The sequence below is a fragment of the Ctenopharyngodon idella genome, chromosome 18 (genome assembly GCF_019924925.1).
Source record: "Ctenopharyngodon idella isolate HZGC_01 chromosome 18, HZGC01, whole genome shotgun sequence".
Lineage (NCBI taxonomy): Eukaryota > Metazoa > Chordata > Actinopteri > Cypriniformes > Xenocyprididae > Ctenopharyngodon > Ctenopharyngodon idella.
Genome location: NC_067237.1, coordinates 16,115,602 through 16,136,125, shown reverse-complemented (window position 1 = coordinate 16,136,125; position 20,524 = coordinate 16,115,602). Strand labels below are relative to the sequence as shown.

Genomic DNA, 20,524 nt, shown 5'->3' with positions numbered 1-20,524 from the left:
GTTTAGGATCGTTGTGGTATGGAAGCTTGTTTCCGCCGTAAAATAAATAAGGTAATTGCGACTTTTTATCTCACAATTCTTTTTATTTTTTTCTCAGAATTGCATGATATAAAGTCAGAATTGTGAGATATAAACTCGCAGGGGAAAAAAGACTGCCATTTTTTTTTTTTTTTTTTTTTTTCTCTCTCAGAATTCATAAAAACTCGCAATTGTGAGAAATAATATAAAGTTGCAATTCTGACTTTATATCATGCAATTCTGATTTTATAACTCAATTCTGACTTTATATCACGCAATTCTGATTTTATAACTCAATTCTGACTTTATATCACGCAATTCTGATTTTATATCACGCAATTCTGATTTTATATCACGCAATTCTGACTTTATATCACTCAATTCTTACTTTATAACATGCAATTCTGACTGTATAATTCTGAAGAAAAGTCAGAATTGTGAGATAAAGTCACAATTAACTTTATTTTATTTTTTTTATTTAGTGGCGGAAACAAGCTTCCATATTGTGTACTGAAACAAGCCTGCATCCATACCATCTGGTTGATTGTTTGTCGAAGGCTCGTCTGTGTACTGCGGTCTGATACTAGTATTTCACTTTTGTAACACAATAAGAAGCTGCACTGACAGAGGAAGCTCTGAACTTTATTTAGCACAAGACCTTCAGCACAGATGATCCATCATCACAAGACTTCCTTTTCATCTTTTCTCTGGGCTGTGGCACTTCCCATCCGTCTCCCATTCGGCTAGTGTCTGAAGGGTGTTTTGTATGAGGTGCCATGCATGCCACCCTGTTTCCACTGTTGTGTGTTATTGAGCAGGTAAAGCAGCGAACTCTCTGACCCGGTTGGCACTGAAAACACACTTTAATCCACAGGGTTTACAGACAGGAACTGCACTTGCCTATTCCTTGTCATACGCTCAAAGGCTGGGCTTTCACAGGAGACAGACGTCTGCTCTTCTCTTTCTGAAAGACACCAGATGCTCGCACGCGGCGACTGTCTCTGTTGTCTAAAGGTGACACGAATGTTTGTGCTGCGATTGGCCCTGTTGTGCAAGTGAGCAAGTGTTTTCCTAGATAGCTGCTTGTTGTTTGCCAAAGGAAGTGAGATTTTGAGGTCACTGGAACACGGCAGATAAACAGAAGGGACTTCTGGATTGTTTTATGCTGGTTTAACGGCACAAGAAGTTACTTTAGTACAATGACAGTGGAAAAAAAAGACACTTTTTCATCTGCTGAAGTGTGAACTAGAGCAAAATCTATTCCTTAAAAAATAAAATCTAATCATAATAATAATAATAATAATAATAATAATAATAATAATAATAATTCAATGTTTTAATAGTTTTTATTTTTTTTAAGGAATCTCACACAATCAAGATATTTTTTTTCATCTATATTTTAATATATACAGTATACAGTATTATATCGTGCAGCACCTAATTAGAAAAAATAAAAAAATGCTGTTCTGATATTATTTTCATGCGATTACATTTTAAAAGATTGATTAAATTGTCAGATTTATGAATTAATTTCATTAATATACAGATTTTTTTTGATGATATATTTGAATTAAATAAAACAAATAAACAAAACACAATATAGAAAAGGTAAAACAGAAAACTGAATTTGGGTGGAAAAATGTAGGTAGGTAAATGTAATCGCATCCAAAAGTTTGTGTTTACATAATGTGTGTGTACTGCATATTTATGTATATATAAATACACACACATGCATCTATATATTTAACAAAAATATATTATTTATATATAAAGTATTTATATTTATATATTATATAAATTTCATATATATATATATATATATATATATATATATATATATATATATATATATATATATATATATATATATATATATAATATGTGTGTGTATGTATACATGTAAATATTTATTAAATATATACATGTGTGTATTTTTATATATATGTGCAAAATATTGTTTTTCTTCTAGTCCATGGGTTGTCTTTTATAATGTTGCACGTTTCACGCAGGACACGTTTTTGTGTTCAATAAAACACCCTCCGGCACCTGTGTCTGGCACCTGAAACATGACAACTTTAGCTGTTAAAATGAGTGAAATTGTGCAGCAGCATTTTTTTTGTTCAGCTCATGCAAATCTGACGGGACTCTTTGCATAATGACAGACTGAAACACGTCTCTCATGGGTTTTTCCTGATGGTTTTGAATTGCAGATATTGTGACGGGCTACGGGCCCTGTCCTGTTCTTCAGACAGTAGGATGCTGTGCTTTTTCTGAACCTGTTGTGTTCTGTCAGGTTTGAATAATGAGGGTCAGACATTGCTTTTTCATGACAAGGCCTATTGTGATTTGTTGTTTCAGTGTGTTGTTATAGAAGTGTTTACTCATGCATTACTTACTGTTGTTAATAGTTGGTTACGGCAATTTAAAGGAACCTGTAATACTAAATAAATAAACTTTAAGCACCTAAACATGCTCCATTTGACAAGAATGATTCTTCCAATCACGTGTCTTGTTGATGAGGTGTGCTGCATCATTATTTAAATATTATTTATAGAGTTTATTAATATTTTTAGCTTTTATTTTTATATTTTTATTTGGTTTAGTATTTTTTTTATTCTTTTGTCATCTTTATTGTCTCTATTTAGCTTTTTCAGTTTTAATTATTTTAGTACTTCAACAACATACACTTTTTTAGTTTTATTGGTTTTTCATCTAAATATATATTTTTTTAAATTTCTGCTTTATTTCAATAACCGAATGATTTCAGACACTGGTTCTGTGCTGTTACTTTACTAAGTGATCAGACACACACTTTTCACCTGGTGAACTTAGTGAAAATAATTGATTCGTTTGCACACAAATGCAACAACATAATAATTTAGGCTGCATGCAGTTGATTTAATGACCACTAGAGAAACTGTACTGCAATCAGTGTGCTGTTTGAAAACAAACTTCTGATCAAATCAGCATGAAATGTTTGGAAACAAATGTCAAAACACATCCTCCTTGTGATATCTCACTGACATTCTCTTTGTCTCTTTCGCAGGAAATGACCGAGAGGCCTTACAGATAATTTGTGCTTTTGTTGCTGCAGTCCGCATTTGCCGAGAGACCCCTATCTGGAAGCACATTTGTTTCCGTTGTGAGTATTAACTACCTCAGGCTCTGGAAACTGATCAAGAGGGAGCCCGGCGATCTCTCCCGGCAGCTGCGTCTGTTCTACCAGCCCTCTGCTTGAACCCTGACCCGCTGTACGGCCCTCCGAAACCCTCTGACTGACTGGATCCGTCAGAGCGGTGCAGGCCACATCACCCTGTAGCTCACGCCAATCCTCCGTGCTTGCTGTTGAACGGTGTCACTGTTTTTCCTCTTCTGAAAATTCATTGTTTTTTGCTGACAGATTTTTAAGATTTTTCTATTTTTATTAGAGGCCTACGGAAAGAGTTCGGAAAGAAGGGTTTTTCACTTCCATTTGAAGGATTGATTATGCACTTTGGATTTTCGGCCAGGATTGAAGCTGTGCTTGGTGTGTAAGTGATGTGTAGATAATTTTTTTCCCTCCTGAGGCACCTGTGAACCAGTTCTAAGGGAAAATACCTGAAGCTAATTGGAGTTGGTGTGCCGTTTTACTGGGATATAAACGCAAACGTTTTTGATGCGAGCAGAGTTGCAGCTGGGCTGCAAGATTTCCTCAAACCTTGCTTTGCACCGCTGTCCATCTCTCCGGAGCGGAATACTGTCATGACTTCCCCTCTGATGGGATCTTTAAGCTATCTATTTACTTGATTCCAAGAAGACCCAAATTAGGCATCAAGTACTTGTGCACATTGAAAAGTCAAGAGTTGTCCACTTCGTGAGGACCGACACTCCCTGGGCGCATTGAACACTTATGTATTGTTGCAGTGCGCAAGAAAGTAAAATGGACTACAAGCTGCGCTTTTTGCTTGGCGGGTCCAAGCACAAAGTGCAGCAGCACCAGCAGTACCAGTTGCCCGAGCTCAGCCGGACCCTCAGTGCCCCGTTGGGCTCTTCTTGCTCCACCCCTTCTCCCATGGCGACCATTGGCTCCTCCCCTTCCGGCTGTCACGCTCCGCCCCCGGGCACCACCACAGCGATTGCGGACATCCAACAGGGCATCTCCAAATACCTGGACGCGTTGAACGCGTTCTGCCGTGCGAGCGCGTTCCTGACAGAGCTCTTTGGCAGCGTGTTCCGGGACTCCCGTTACTCCAAAGCGGCTATGCAACTGAAGGACGTGCAGGAACATGTCATGGAAACGACCAGCCGGCTCACCACAGCAATAAAGCCCGAGATCGGCAAAATGCTGATGGAGCTCAGCGCAGGCGCGGCTAACTTCAAAGACCAGAACGACTTCAGCCTGCAGGACGTTGAGGTAGGCCGCCCGAAAACAACCTACCCAGATTACATGTTGTTGATATTTCTGCTGTGGTATTGAGAATTTGTGAGATTTCACTGCTATCTGTTTTGATATCACAGCAACCTTATTTCCAGCAAAATATACTTGATATATATCGCTATTGGGTCATACTTGATAATAGTGGTCATTAACTACTATGTACTTGCATCAAAAATAAGTAAAATGTACTTTTTGTGTTCATATTGTATTGCAAAACACTTGTGCTGCTATTCAGGTGGGATACGCGTAAGGTTAGGGACAGGTTTGCTGGTATGGGTAGGTTTAAGGGTGGGTAAAGGGGTAAGGGAAGGCTCAACAGTGTAATTATAGATATAATTACAGAAATTAAAGGATTAGTTCACTTTAAAATGAAAATTACCCCATGATTTACTCACCCTCAAGCCATCCTAGGTGTATATAACTTTCTTCTTTCAGATGAACACAATCTGAGATATATCAATAATCACTGTGATGCTCCTAACTTGTTTGAAACTCAAAAAAAGTGCATCCATCCATCATAAACATACTCCACACGGTTAGTAAAGGCTTTCTGAAGCGAAGCGATGCATTTGTGTAAGAAAAATATCCATATTTAACAAGTTATAAAATAATTAGCTTCCGCCAGACTGTCTTTCGTATTTAACTTAGGAAGAAAGTGTAAAACTCTCGCAGTTCAAAACGCTAACACTAAGTCCTACGCCTTCCGTGTTCAACTTACGGAAAAAGTGTGACTGACGTCGCGTCCAACAATCGGTATCAGCCGATAAAAGCTATTATCACTATCGACCATTGGCCTATTGTATAAAAACAGCCGATGATCAGAGCCGATTATATCCTGTCAATCAAAAAGGGTGCAGAAATATGTTTTCAGACTGCAACTCATACTGTGTGCGAAGAAAATCTCTTTAGTTAATGCAACAATAACGCATTGACAGTTAAAAAATAGCAACGTTAAAGCAGGCTCTTTTGACCTTATGAATCACCCGTAGTTTAAGCCAAGGTTGCCATGTCTGCAATCCTTTTTTTTTTTTTTTTTTTTTTGCTAAATCAAACATTATTTGTAGCGCCTACCCTCCAATAATCACAAAGAGCTTTGTTCTTTGTTAAAAAAAAAAAAAAAAAAAAAAAATTTTTTGTCTGATTAAAAAAAAAAAAAAACAAAGTTTCAGTTTTCAAATTCTGTCCATTTTTATCATGACATTCAAACAAATGCCGTTTTGGCTCTCTTAAATGTGACGTGTCAGATCGCTGTAGCGCCTCAGCTCAAGCGGCAGTGCGGAGTGCAAGTCTTTTCTTTCACATTAATATAAGTTATATCTCGAAAAACATGCATGAACATCAGAAGGTATGTTGAAAGATACAGTACTACTTACTGTAATGTATCATGTCTCATGTGATCACTTAATCTGTGTTTCAACCACGGAAAGACGTCAGTAAATCAGCTTGTGAACAGTATGTCACATAACGTCACAAATTTTTTAAAAATTAGACTATTGATATCTGCATCGGCCGATATCATTCTAAATAATCGTCTGTCGGTACCGGCAGAGAAATTTAGTATTGGTGCCTCTCTAATATATATGTATAAAATATATATTATGTGTGTGTATATATAGCAGGAATGACGGCTGTAATCGTATGTGTGTCTCGACAGTTACAAATAAAGCCACAATAAGCTCGCAGAGTGAACTCGTCAATCATCTTGATGGATGACGCAGAGGAAACTCAAACCAATAAGAGGACAGCTTTACTCACATGTGACTTGACGCTTCAAAATGTTCCCTTGTGAAAGCAAACCAAAACGAGAAGAAAATGCAACTTTGTAACAAATAAAATCCCTGTTTCGGAACAAAAAAAACAAAACAATCTACAGGTATGAAAACAGATCAGATTAGAGCCTGTGGATTTTGGAAAGCTCTCGCCCCTCTTTGTGCAACACTCATCAGACAGCCCCAGTCTGTGGGCGAGACTAGCAACTAAGGGGTTAAGTGTCTCGCTCAAAGCACAATTTTCGAAGGACAGGAATTCTTATAAATCCAGCCCTACCTGAGATCAAACCTGTGACATTTGTGCTAATAATCTTGATGTTTACTATCAGCCTGTTGTTGTTCCAGACACTGATTATTTTTCAAAGGCGAGGAGAGGCCTCCAGATCTTTTATAGAGGAATTCCTCTGTTCCGAGATATTTTCGGAAACCAGATGCGCGCTCTCTCTCTCTCTCTCGCTCGCGCTCTCTCTCTCTCTCTCTCTGTCTCTCTCTGTCTCTCTCTCTCTGAACATACTTTTTAGTTTGTGTGGTTGGCCGTGTGAGTTGAGCTGTGCTGGTCAGTCTCCATGTCTCTGCTCGAGAGACACATATGAGCTGAAATGATGCCTTTATGAGCGAGGGTTTGCGCCCTGGTGGATGTGGTCATGGTTCGAGCAGGAAGGCTTCACACCGCAGGCCTTTAAAACGGGCACGCTGTGGCAGGGACCCGGGCCAGACCTGCAGCTATAGATCCCAACTTTACAAAGTGCCAACGGAACCACGTGCCAAACACAAAAGTTTTCTAAGTATGAAACGGAATATTCTGGCAATTCCAAATTCTTTCCCCCTGAACGTGTTTGCTGTGGAATGTTTTCAAATATTGAAAGTGTTTTATTATGTTTGCAGAAGCAAAAATGTCCTGAATACTCAAACAGAAACTTGTACAGCTCGTCCGAAACAACCACTCCGGAAAGTTCCGGCTCTGTTTTCAAGCGTTTAACTTTTTTTTTTTTTTTTTTTTTTGTCTTGTCTTGTGAAAGAGGGCTTCTGGTATGCAGTGCCATCTTTTTTTTAACATGAAGAACATATAAAACTCACCAGTTTTGCTGCTTTAAAAACAGACCTGGTGTGTTTTATCAGACCATTTCAGCTGCCAGAAGTGCATGAAAGTGTCACTGTTTATTACTGAACTTGTGAACAAAACCAGAGGAAATATTTCTCAAGTGCACACATATTAGCAGTGCACACGCGCTCTCTCTCTGTAAACACAGGGCAGACTTTACCGGCGGCAGCTAGTTGTCTATTCAGCGTCTTGTATTTGCTAATGAGCGTTTTTGTTTGCAAGTGGCCCTTCCTGCCTCGCGGGAATCTGCCTGTTGTGTGTGCGAAGGGGCGAGTTCATTCTCCTGTTTACATTAGGCTGGCAGGGCGACAGCAGGGTATTCCCGTCCCCGGGGTGTTACCTGACACCATGATTGTCTCAATGAAGCGCCGCTACTGAAATACACCCGCTGCATCGCTGGGCCAATCAGCAGCGCTCTTTTTGGGTCTCAGCATGCCCTCAATAAGAATACTGACCCTAGATCGGATTTCCAAACTGTGATGTGATTTGTTTGATTGTGAACAGTTGAACACTGATTCTGAGATGTTTTATTTGGATGACACCATGTTTACAGTTCTCTTTGCTTTCACAGTGTTCTTGGTCTTGAAAATGCACTCTTTTCAGTCGCTTTAGTTTCTATTTTTTATTTGCACATTTCAATATTGTTGTCTTTTTTATTATTATTATTATTATTAATAATAATGCTAGTAAACATTGTATTATTTACAATAATTAATAATATATTATTAGTGACAGTGGTAGTAACAATGATAATACAATTAATGCAAGTAAATATTATTATATATTAATATTTATAATCTATAATAATTATAATCATCATCATCATCATCATTTATTATTAATAGTACTATAATAATAATATTATTATTATTAATAATAATAATAATAATAAAAATAATAATAATAAATTATTAATAATAATAATAATAATAATAATAATAATATTATTAATTATCAGCGGTAGTAGCAATAACAATAATAAAATTAATGCAAGTAAATATTATATATTAATAGTTATAATAACAATAATAATAATAATAATTATAATAATATTAATTAGTAGTAGTAATAATAATAATTTATTAATAATAATAATAATGTTAGTAAAGATTGTATTATTTACATTAATTGTTAATAATAATAATAAATTATTATTAGTGGTAGTAGCAAATAATAATAAAATGAATGCAAGTAAATATTATATTTATAATAATCGTTAATAATAGCAATAATAATTTATTATTAGTAGTAGTACTAGTAGTAGCTGTTATATTAATAATAATTTGAATAGTGTTATTGTTATCATTATTAAAGATGAATTACAATATACAGTAATTTTTTTTTTTTTTTTTTTACAACATTTCAAGGTTGTTTTAAAAGCTTTTTATTTACTTTTAAAAAAGCATTTAAAGTCCTTCATTTATGTTTATGTATATATAGATTATTTGTACATGTATGCATATAAATAAAGTAAAAGTAGCAAATGGGATGAATATTAATCCATGCCATTTCATGACAATCACTGTGTTTTGTTTTCTGTCACTGTGCGTGAGAATCAAGAAACAACTTTGAATGCTTTTTCTCTGATTGCAATTATATTTGTTACTTTTTTTTCTTTCTTTTTTTTCTTTTCTTTTCTGGATCTTAATTTAGTTTCTGGATTTTGTTGAACTTTGTTCCAAGTTTCACTTGTCCAGCTCTTTCCTGCAACAAGAGAACAAGAGTTAATGTTGAGCCCTGAAACCATTAAACTGGTTTTGAATAAAGAAGTCTAAGTAGTAACTTCACAGTTAGTTGATTTATGTCCCTATTAGTCCAAATCTGTCTTTAGCTAACATTTAAGACAGGTTTCTATATATGCTGTCGGCTCTCAGGTGTTCCTGCGTGAGGGGTGAAAAACTGAAACTGGCGCCACCTTGTTTTTCATGTCTCCTGTTGCACAAGACGACATATTTCTGTCTTTACAACTTGGCCTGTAGATATTTTCAGGAGATACCTGTAAAAGAAACCCTTCTGCTATGGGTGGGGGTGACAGGCCTGTCTCCTGCCTTCTTTATGAACAGAAGCAATTCATGCATTACAATTCTGTCTCATTCTGTGAATCTTACTCATAATTCTGTTTATCGAAAACACACGCAGGGCAAACAGGACAAAGAACAGACTCGTGGTCTGAGCGGATAATGATCCAATGTCTATATTTCATTATTTTTACGAGCTTGTCTCCACGTTCTCATGCTGATGAGTAAGACGTGAGTCAGGAAAGACTCCCTATTTAGGAAGCGATACGACAGTAACCCTGTAAATCTGCTCAGAATGCTTCTGTGTCTGGGAATGTTCCGAACAGGCTCGTTACAATCGGGATCGACCGCCGTTTCCTGGAACTTCAAGCGTGGTCTGGTGCATTGAGTTGACCTTGATGGTTTTGGTTCTGCATATTAATAAAACATCAGCACCAGATGTACATGTCTGTTTATAGCCTGAATGATGTTTTTGAAGTCTGTTGTGAAGACTGCTTTTAAAGAACATTTCACATAAAGAAAGGTTAAAGCATCTAATTTTCATTTTTCTGTGCAATATTTTCCACATATTTCTTTTGTGTTTACATAAAATCATCACCTGGAGTGACCTCTTTTGGTGAAAGCTGACTTTTTTTTTTTTTTTTTTTTTTATCTTCAGAGTAATATGCATTGAGGAATCATTCACAATAAGTGAACAATTTTGTTTTTCATATTGTGGTTAAAGGTGTGATGTAACTCTCTTTTTCAGGTGCTGGGCCGCTGCTTCCTGACGGTGATGCAGGTGCATTTTCAGTTCCTGTCACAGGCATTGCAGAAAGTCCAGCCGGTGGCGCAGTCCTGCCTGGCGGAGGCGCTGGCGCAGGTTCAGGAGAGACGTGGAAATGCCCACACACAGAACACAAGTCCCGGACCCCTGACGGAGCTGGAGGAAGCCATCCGCTCATGGAAAGGAGCGTCAGAGGTAAACTGCTCCACCAATCAATTCTCGACCAACCAGCCTGGAGTGAACAATCCCTGATGAAGTTATTTTAAAATGACATTTTATATTTGCTATATATTCTTATGTTTTTTTTTTTTTTTTTTTTTTGTGAGATTCACCCATTTATTGTCCTAATATTATTTTCCAATGTCCAGTTTGTCAAGCTATTCAGTACAACCTGCATGCTACCTCAAATACATACCTAAAGTACTTTAAAAAATAAATAAAAAAACAAACACAGATATATTTCAGTCAACAAGCCCTGAAAAAATTATTTTAAAATGTTTTAATTATATTCATTTTATTTAATTATATTTATATTTATTTATTTTGTAATATATTTAATATTTAATTATATATTTTTTTATATTATATTATATTTTATAAAATATAATATAAAATATTAATTTATATTAAAATATAAATATCATTTTTTGAGATTTACCCATTTGTTGTCTTAATATTATTTTTTTTAACGTCCAGTCTGCCATCCTTTTCAGACTGTATACTACCTCAAAAATGATGCATTTGAGCAACAAACTCTAGCAAAATTAATTTAATGTTTTAATGCACAGTATGCTTTAATACAAAATTCACATAACATTTTATATTAATTATATTTTATAATATATTTAGGAATATTTTATTTTAATTTAGATAACATATTATATTTATATTTACAAAGATAATAGCACTTTTAGCAAAAAAAATATACATGTATATGTGACCCTGGACCACAAAACCAGTCATAAGGGTCAATTTTTTAAAACTGATATTTATCTGAATAAAAAGCGGAATAAATAAGCTTTCCATTGATGTATGGTTTGTTAGGATAGGACAATATTTGTCTGAGATACAACTGTTTGAAAATCTGGAATCTGAGGGTGCAAAAAAATCAAAATTTTGAGAAAATCACCTTTTAAAGTTGTCCAAATTAAATCCTTAGCAATGCATATCCACTCACTAAACTTTTGACATATTTACTGTAGGAAATTTACAAAATATCTTCATGGAACATGATCTTTACTTAATATCCTAATGATTTTTGGCATAAAAGAAAAATCAATAATTTGGACCCATACAATGTATTGTTGGCTATTGCTACAAATATACACATGTGACTTACGACTGGTTTTGTGGTCCAGAGTCATATATTTATATACTTTCTTTTGTGTAGACAATTTGTGTAAACAATCTGCAAACCTACCTCAAATACCTACCTAAACTACTTAGAATGAATGAATGTTTGCAGTGTGGCAGGAAACACTGTTTTTGTATGTTTAAATAGGTGAGTGTGTGTGTGTTTCAGGTGACTGCGTGTCTCAGGGAGAGAGGGAGAGACGGCTGTCTGTCTGGCATTCAGGTACAGCAGCTCTTCTGCTCTCAGAACACCTCCATACCTGAACACCAGCTCAAAGAGCTCAACGCCAAGATCGACAACGCTCTACAGGTGAACACACACACACTGATAACACTCACAACACTTTGCCATGTTAACAGTAGTTTCTACTAGAACATTATAGTTATTACAGTTACTGTTAATGCTGTAAAATCACAATAAATTAAAGTGGATCTCCTTCAAACACTGCAAGATCCTTCTCAGTATCTATTTGTCATTGTAAGTTTTATTTTTGTGATAACAGTGGTGGGTGATATCATGTTATCGCAGTTTAAACGTGATAATTGTTTGCTATTATCTACTATTTACATTTATGCATTTGGCAGAATGCAAAGCGACATTGCGTTTAAGTTATACATTTTTATCAGTTCATGCGTTCCCTGGGAATCGAAGCAATGACCTTGGCGTTACTAGAGCCATGCTTTACTGTTTGAGCTATTTAATGTGTATGACATGCTATAACTACTATTTTAAACAATAGTTATATCAGAGCTCATATTAACTGAGCACATTCAATATTTTTCCTTTAAGAATGTAATGGTCACTTTGTAAGTGAAGTGCAAAAAATCATGATGGTGCCAAACTTAAAATAAATAGTGAACAGTAACAGGATTGAATATAGAAATAGAGATGAGTTAATTTTGTATTCTGTTAATGAGGCTTATTTTGAGCCTCAGACTGACCCACTGACATTGTTCATGTGTGTTGCAGGCGTATAAAGCAGCGTTAGACTCTTTGGGTCACAGTGAATATGCGCTGAAGGCCGGATTTCATCTTAATCCCAAATCAGTGGAAGCAGCTTTGCAGGTATGTTTGCCGTGTGTGGAATTACAGCTTATTGCAGATTATAGCCTCTTTCAGGATGTTCATGTGTTCAGCAGTTGCACACAGACAGACACGTGAATGTATGTGTGAAGCGTGCTACACATATTCAAAGTCCCTTTCAAGGCCATATTTGCAACACCTCCAGACAACTATTTCGGGCATCCAAGAACAAGTCCTGTCTACTTGAATGGGGGTATCCTGAAATCTCAAACTGCTTGTCAAGCTCACAATCAAATCAGCAACTTCCTCAGAAGTTCTCAAGCTGTTACTTGTAAACATGACTGCGGTTTCGTCTTCAACAGCACGTGCATTTGTGTGATGTCATTTATTTGGTTTTATTGTGTGCGCATACGAACAGTGTTTGATTATTATGTGTGTATGTGTGCAGGGCTGCTGCAGTGATGCCGAAGCCCAGCAGGCCGGACGGTTTCACACCACGTCTCAGCCCATCCAGTGTGAATTACCCACAATCCCTGTCCAGATCGGCTCTCATCTCCTCCGAGGAGTTTCCTTCAACGAAAGCGCATCAGATAACCTCAAGCTTAAAACGGTATTTTGTCCTCTCTCACAACACGATATTATGAGTGATGACTAGAGATAAGATCCAGCTGGATATGTAGTCCATGATAACAAGTACAAGAATAAGAAATGATAAAATTAGTTGGAACATGCACGTCTCAGATGGTTTTAAACACTGGTATGTTTATCTCACAAAACCTGTGATATTTCACATCCAAAACAAAAAGGCATTAAGAAAATTAGGCTTTTTAAAAACCATTTAGTTGTTTTTTTTTTTTTATTATTATTTTTGTGACAGTTTTCACTGTAAATGTGATGCACAGTTTGGGGTCAGTAAGGTTATTTAATACTTTTATTCAGCAATGATGCCTTAAATGGATTAAAAGTGACAGTAAAGAGATCTATAATGATGCAAAATATTTCTATTTCAAGTAAATGCTGTTCTTTTCAACTTTTTAACTGTTTTCAACGTTGATAATAATCAGCATTTTAGTATAATTTCTTAAGGATCATGTGACACTGAAGACTGGAGTAATGATGCTGAAAATTCAGCTTTGATCACAGGAATAAATTACATTTTACATTATATTCACATAGAAACAGTTATATTAAATAGTAATAATATTTCACAATTTTTACTGTATTTTGGTCAAATAAATGCAGCCTTGGTGAGCAGAAGAGACTTCAAACTTTCAAACAGTAGTGTCTTATATTTAAATTGTTGTATTTTTATGCATTACAGTAAGGAAAATCATCTAATTTCATCGATTGTAATCTCTTCCCAGCATGCCGTGCTGCAGCTGATCAAAGATGCGGTGGATCAGAACGGCATGGCCGTGCGGGACGACTCCCCCGTCACAGAGGTGCTGAACCAGGTGTGTCCCTCCAGCTGGAGAGGAGCCTGTAAGACTGCCGTACAGCTGCTGTTTGGACAGGCTGGACTGGTGAGTTTCACATCTTTGACTAACGCCATAAAGTCTGGTCCACAATGCAGCTTATTCCGGAAAGAAACAGGACAGGAAACACCACCATTCACTTTTTAAATGTGGTGTTTTTATTTATGCATTTAGCAGATGATTTTTTCCAAAGTGACTTACATTGGATTAATGCATTGTAAACGTTCTTTCAAGTTATCAATGATGTTTAGAAGTGGGTACATATAAAATCAATGATGCCTCTGTAGTAGAATGGACTCGTATGTCATCATATGATACTTGCTTTACTACTGCCTCAGAGAAAACTATGAATTATCAAATTTATTAGATTTGATTTCATAAACCTCACAAATGTTAGCAGTAATTAATCCTTCCTGAGAAGTGTTTGTAGCAGCCTGGAAACTTTTTGTTGGTTTCTATAATTTCATTATTTTTATAAAAAAAATAAGAACTTTCTATCAACTGATATATTAACCAGCATAGTTTTATTGGTTCATTGTCAGCAACATTCACACGGAAGAAGGAAAGAAAGAAAGTCTAAACTCAAGGTTTTGGAAAAGGCCACCGGCTACAGGAAAATGATTTATGAAAAATCATAAAGCCATTTCCATGATGCTGTTTCTGTCCTTGCTCTGTGTGTGGTCAGAGTGGCCGTGACCTTTGGGCGTGTCTGTGTGTTTTCTGTGTAGAGTCCCCATCATTTGAGTCACATTGAGGATACACCTGCGCTATTAATAACAATAGCCCACTTCCTGTTTGATAGGAAACGCCCTCCCTGTTTCAAATGGCTTCACAGAACTCTTTTCAAGAACTGTGGGAAATATTTCATTCGTGTTTTTGGGTGGAAACGCCCTCTCTAACAGTGATAAAGTCGGTTCACTGGGGCCCTCGAGTGTTGTTAGTTTGACAGAAATGATTGATGATCACAGGATGAGTGACATTTATATACTGGCAGAGCTTCATGACACTGTGTACAGTTATTAAACCTGATGATGATGATGTGTTTGTGCAGGTTGTGGTTGACACGGCACAGATTGAGAATAAGGAAGCTTACGCCCCTCAAATCTGTCTTGAAGGATCTAAAGTTGTGATCCAGGTTCCCTCCACATGGTGAGTAACTATACAGTAAAATTTATGGTAATTATAGCAATAGTTTATTAAATCTCAGTATCGCAGACAGCAGTTGGTAGATCCACATCCTCTGCTAGAGTTCAAGCTGCTTTACGTACCATTTATTCAAAGTCTAATGTTGTTGAATGAATATGTATGAATAAAATCATTATGCTCTTAACTCTTTCCCCGCCATCCATGTTTTCACTGTTATACGGTAGGGGGGCACTATTACGCATCTTCTGAAAGAGTACAGAACCTCCAGGTCAAAACACGGACAAAAAAGGAGCAGAAATAAGTGATTAAAAGCATTGCTTATGCACATGATTTTCTCAGCTTATTGTTCAAAATGCTGCTTTTTTATTAAATTTACCCACATTCAAGTTTTGATAAAAATAGAATGCATGAAGCTAGAATAAAACAATTTCTTTTGATATATTGTATGTTCAGATACTCATACAACAAAATATTCTGGGGGCCATGAAGTTTTTGTGAAAATGATCAAAAGTGGTGGCTGGCAACTTTAAAAAAAAAAAAAAAAAAAATGCTGGTGGGGAAAAAATTAAGACATTTAACCCCTGTTAATTTGGGCCAGTTTGAGTCAATTTAGCTAAAAGCATCTTCTTATCTATCAAATATCAAACTGGAGGTCATTAATTGCTATATTTTGTTATTTTTGCAGAAAAAAATATTGTTACTTTTTTTTTTTTTTTTTTTTTTTTTTTGGTGTTAAGATTTTAATTTAATTTCTCTACTCTAAGTTTAGCCTTTGCTGATGATAAGATATAAAATAAAATAAATAATAAAATAAAAATAAAATATAATAAACTTCTAAATCTAATCTTCTTATCTCCTAACTCTACTTTTTTTGTCTTGCAGGTGTCTGAAGGAGGATCCAGCCACTATGTCTCTGCTGCAGCGCAGTCTGGATCCAGAGAAGACCCTCGGCCTGGTGGACGTGCTCTACACGGCTGTGTTTGACCTCCACCGCTGGAAGGAGCGCAAGTCAGTGGACACCACATTAGTGCTGCAATCATGTGTTCACCTCAGTTCACTCAGTGCTGAATTAGAACAGGAATTTGACATTTTTTTGTTAGATCTAGATGAGGAGTTAATTGGTATTATTCGGGGATCCAGATTCATTGTATCGATTGAGGATCGATGTATTATCCCAGCCCTAATAAATACATACACAAACTTTATGCATGTGTGCTAAAATAACTGAAAATAAAAATCAAAAAATATATAGACATTTAAAAAAAAAAAAACTAATAAAAATGACAAAAACAACAGAATACATAAAACTAAAATAAAAAAGGAAAATATAAAAATCAAAATATTAATCTCAATGATGCTAAAATAACACTGATTAGAGCTAAGTTGTAATTGTCTGCTTGTGTGTGTGCAGGGAACAAACTTTGCCCACCATTCAGATCCAGCTGCAACGGGACACGACTGATTATGGCGGCCCCATCGATCTTCCTCCTGGGAACAGCACCAAATCCTCTAGCGGCCTCCCGAAAACCATCTCCAAGCTCACCTCACGCTTCACCAAGAAAACCTCGTCCAACTCCAGTGCAGGGGGCAGTTACTCCATCCCCAGCACCCCGTCTCGCAGCAGCGGCAACTCAGACGACAAAACCGGACGCCTGCACAGCATCCTGCAGATGAGCAGCATGCCGTGCACACCCGACCCCAGCCACGCGCAGATCGCCAACGGTGCGTCCTCGGACGAGCAAGGCATGAACCTGCCCACCGACCAGGAGATGCAAGACGTCATCGACTTCCTGTCGGGGTTTAACATGGGAAAATCCCAGCAGGCATCTCCGCTGGTGAAGAGAAGGAACTCGGTCGCGTCCACAAACGCGGCCGACTTGAAACCGCCGGCTCCGCCAACCTCGCAGTCTCAAGTGTCTCATGCTGTGCAGACGTTGGCGCAAACCTTGCAGCAACCGACACAACAACAACAGCAGCAACTTCCTTCAACACCAAAACAGCAGCAAACACAGCCGCAGACGCAGCCGACCTCACAGGCCCTGCCGTTCTACCAGCATCTCTTGCAGCCGATCGGTCAGCCGCCACAGCAGCAGCAGGCGGCCCCAGTTTCGCCCCAGCTTTCTTCCCAGCAGCCTCCGCAGCCGAGAGCTCCCAGCAAGTGGCCCCAGGGTCCTTTGGGGGGCCTGTCACCGATCGGGCCCTTGACGCAGTGGCCTGCCCCGGGTCTGCCGGACCTCAGCTCTGACCTCTACAGTCTGGGGCTGGTCAGCACGTACATGGACAGCGTCATGTCTGAGATGCTCGGCCACAAGCCCCCGCAGGGACCACGCAACAACACCTGGCCCAACCGAGACCAAAGTGAGCAGAGTCTGTTTGGGGTGTTGGGAGACTCCATGCCCTTTGACCCTGCAGGTGAGCAGAGACCGGTCAGCTCAGATGTGTTCATCTCAGGTTTTGTAGTGGTAGAGGATCATTGGTTGAGAAAAACTGATCCCTTTTACTAAAGAGTATGAATGCATTTGTATATATAGTGAGTAATTAATCAATTAATTAATAATCATTACTCCAGTCTTCAGTGTCACATGATCCTTCAAAAATCATTCTAATATGCTGACTTATTATCAATATTTTTTTATAACCTGTGATACTTTTTCAGGATTCTTTGATGAATAAAAAGTAAAAAAAAAACAAAAAAAAACCCCCAGCATTTATTTAAAATAGAAATCTTTTGTAACAAACTCTACCATTCTAAAGTTTGGGGTCAGTCATTTTTTGTGAAAGCAATTAATACTTTTATTCAGCAAATATGTGTTAAATTGATAAAAAGTCATAGTAAAGATTTCTATTTTGAATAAATGCTGTTCTTTTTAACTTTTTATTGATCAAAGAATCCTGAAAAAAGTATCACAGGTTATGAAAAACAGCAGCACAACTGTTTCCAACATAGATTAACTTAAATATGATATTAACTGAGTATAAAATCATCATATTAGAATGATTTCTGAAGGATCATGTGACACTGAAGACTGGAGTAATGATGCTAAAAATTCAGCTTTGATCACAGGAATAAATTCTATTTTTAAAGTATAATAAAATAGAAAACCATTATTTTAAATTGTAATATTTCACAATATTACTTCTGTGTGTGTGTGTATATGTGTGTGTGTGTATATATATATATATATATATATATAATTATTATTGTACTCTTACTACTTTTTTTTTTTTATTGCAGTCTTTTACTTTATAATTAATTGCTCTGAAAGAATGCATCAGATTGACAGTTCAATTTTAATGTAATGAATTTAGAATTTATTTGAATGTAATAATTGTCACATTTAATTATTTAATAATTGTTATTTTCTCATTAGAACAAAGTAAAATATGCCATGGTTTTTATACTGTGCGACCGCGAGTATGTTGTGGATAATGTGGTGCACCATGTCTCTTTAATGTGTGTGTGTGTGTGTGTGCGCGTTGGACTCTATTGTGTGTTTCTGCTGTGCTGGACAGTTTAAACAAAGAGCAGAACAAAACGCCTCACATCTCTGTCTCTCCATCAGTGGGCTCGGATCCAGAGTTTGCGCGTTATGTTGCCGGGGTCAATCAGGCCATGCAGCAGAAACGACAGTCGCAACATGTTCGTCGCCCCAGCAATACCCGCAGTAATTGGCCCCACCCTGACGAGCAGCACAGGGGCTGGCCACACCCAGAATACTACAGTGAGGGGTGAGTGACGCGCTGACCAATCACATTTCTGCTTGCCATGAATTATTTCATTTGTTCTATAGTGTAAATATTGACCTTAACAGTTTTGAATGCTGATAGAGAGTTTTTGTTTGAGCAGGGAGGCGGTAAACAGCGGCTGGTCAGCCAATCAGGGGGATTCAGCCAGCTCGAGTGACGAGACCTCCTCGGCCAATGGGGACAGTCTGTTCTCCATGTTCTCTGGGCCTGACCTGGTGGCGGCTGTTAAACAAAGACGGTAACAAACATTTGATTTGTTCATCAAAAACTTCTGAAACTATTCATTTGCGACAGTGTTTTAGATGAGTGTCGCTCATTTTGAGTGTGTTTTTTAGGAAACACAGCTGTGGTGAACAGGAAGTGTGCACTCTGCCCTCTCCTCCACTGCACCACACCAGTGACGACAGTAACCAGGTAAAAATGAAATGTTTATTCCATGATGATATGAGATGGAATTTCACAGTAGGTGCTTTCTCATGTGCAGCTGTTGCTGTAAATAGTTTTTGTTTATAGAATGTTTAAATAATTAAAGTTTGGATTAAGAAAGTTGTGATGGAGTTAATCCAGTTATAAACAACTTTGTGTGCGTAGTGGTTTCTGCTCCAAAATTAGTGCATTTTTTTTCTTCAGTTGGTTGTAATATACTATATTTTTGACTTAGCCAGTTAAACATGATTTCTGACAAATGATGTCACGCCAAATTCAGTGTGGCGTATCATGCAGGATGCCAGGAAATGACATCACAGAGAAGACTCTTACAATATCCGATAATTTGATTCTGATTACTTATGAGGCTGTTGAATGCTTGAATCGGATTGGTTGACAAACGTTCTAAGGTGTGCAGTTATTTTCAGGGAAACGCACGGCTAAAGTTGTTCCATTACTGCATTACATGTCCATATCACTTCGCCAAATGATTTCAGTTATTTCCTCACAGACAACAACAGTAAAAGAACCAAAACCCACAATGACACCAACCAGGCAAATAAATATAGTAAACAATAGGATTAAAAAGACAAATTATGTCAATGTTTTTTGCCACAAAATTACGTTTTATTATGTACAGACAGCACATATTCTTTCTCTCACTCTCTCCCACTCAAACGCGCACACATACAGTACAGACACACACTCTCACAGAAACGTGTTGTCAGCGCTGCTAGGACGACTTTATCAGTAAAATAGTTGAGCAACTTAAAAGATACATGACATGTCTCACTAGCGAGGTAATAACGGCACTGTTCTTGAAGCAGATAAACTTACAGTTTTGCTATTAATAGAGACGCTGCTGCCGAACACGAGAGACGCACAGACTTGGGTAATTCACACACGCTTAATCTCTGTCTCTCTCTCTCTCTCTGTCTCTAATAACTGCATTATTATCAGCATTAGTCTGTTATTAATGGCTCAAGCCTCCGTCACTATCTCTAAAATGACGTTTTTGAATTGGCAACGGAGGTTTGGGATGAGATGCATAAGAAATTAGTCCTACACACAAGTGTTTTAAGGACAAAAACCTGACAAATGTCTTGAAATATAACATCTGAATGTCTTGAGGTGTGGTAACCATAATATAAGCGGAATAATTCACTCCAGACAATTGAATTATTAGAAAATAATGCACACCTGAGGTGTAAATCTGCTTCTCTGCCTTTAGTGTGCATTATTTTCTAATAATTCAACAAATCG

The 20,524-nt window shown here is 37.2% G+C and overlaps 1 protein-coding gene across 4 annotated transcripts in view; it reads left to right on the top strand.

The window, feature by feature from the left end:
- LOC127499970 (granule associated Rac and RHOG effector protein 1-like) overlaps positions 1–20,524 on the top strand; it is a 38,737-nt gene that overhangs the window by 14,724 nt on the left and 3,489 nt on the right. For 3 of the 4 annotated variants that reach the window (XM_051870714.1, XM_051870712.1, XM_051870715.1), the window contains exons 2-13: positions 3,065–4,411; positions 10,073–10,285; positions 11,613–11,753; positions 12,414–12,509; positions 12,916–13,077; positions 13,832–13,990; positions 14,994–15,091; positions 15,971–16,096; positions 16,500–17,500; positions 18,652–18,817; positions 18,936–19,073; positions 19,171–19,249. In XM_051870714.1, the coding sequence (XP_051726674.1) occupies positions 3,908–4,411; positions 10,073–10,285; positions 11,613–11,753; positions 12,414–12,509; positions 12,916–13,077; positions 13,832–13,990; positions 14,994–15,091; positions 15,971–16,096; positions 16,500–17,500; positions 18,652–18,817; positions 18,936–19,073; positions 19,171–19,249 (2,883 nt within the window). In that variant the 5' untranslated portion in view covers positions 3,065–3,907. The remainder of the gene's footprint in view (positions 1–3,064; positions 4,412–10,072; positions 10,286–11,612; positions 11,754–12,413; positions 12,510–12,915; positions 13,078–13,831; positions 13,991–14,993; positions 15,092–15,970; positions 16,097–16,499; positions 17,501–18,651; positions 18,818–18,935; positions 19,074–19,170; positions 19,250–20,524) is intronic. The other variant, XM_051870716.1, reaches the window with a different exon arrangement.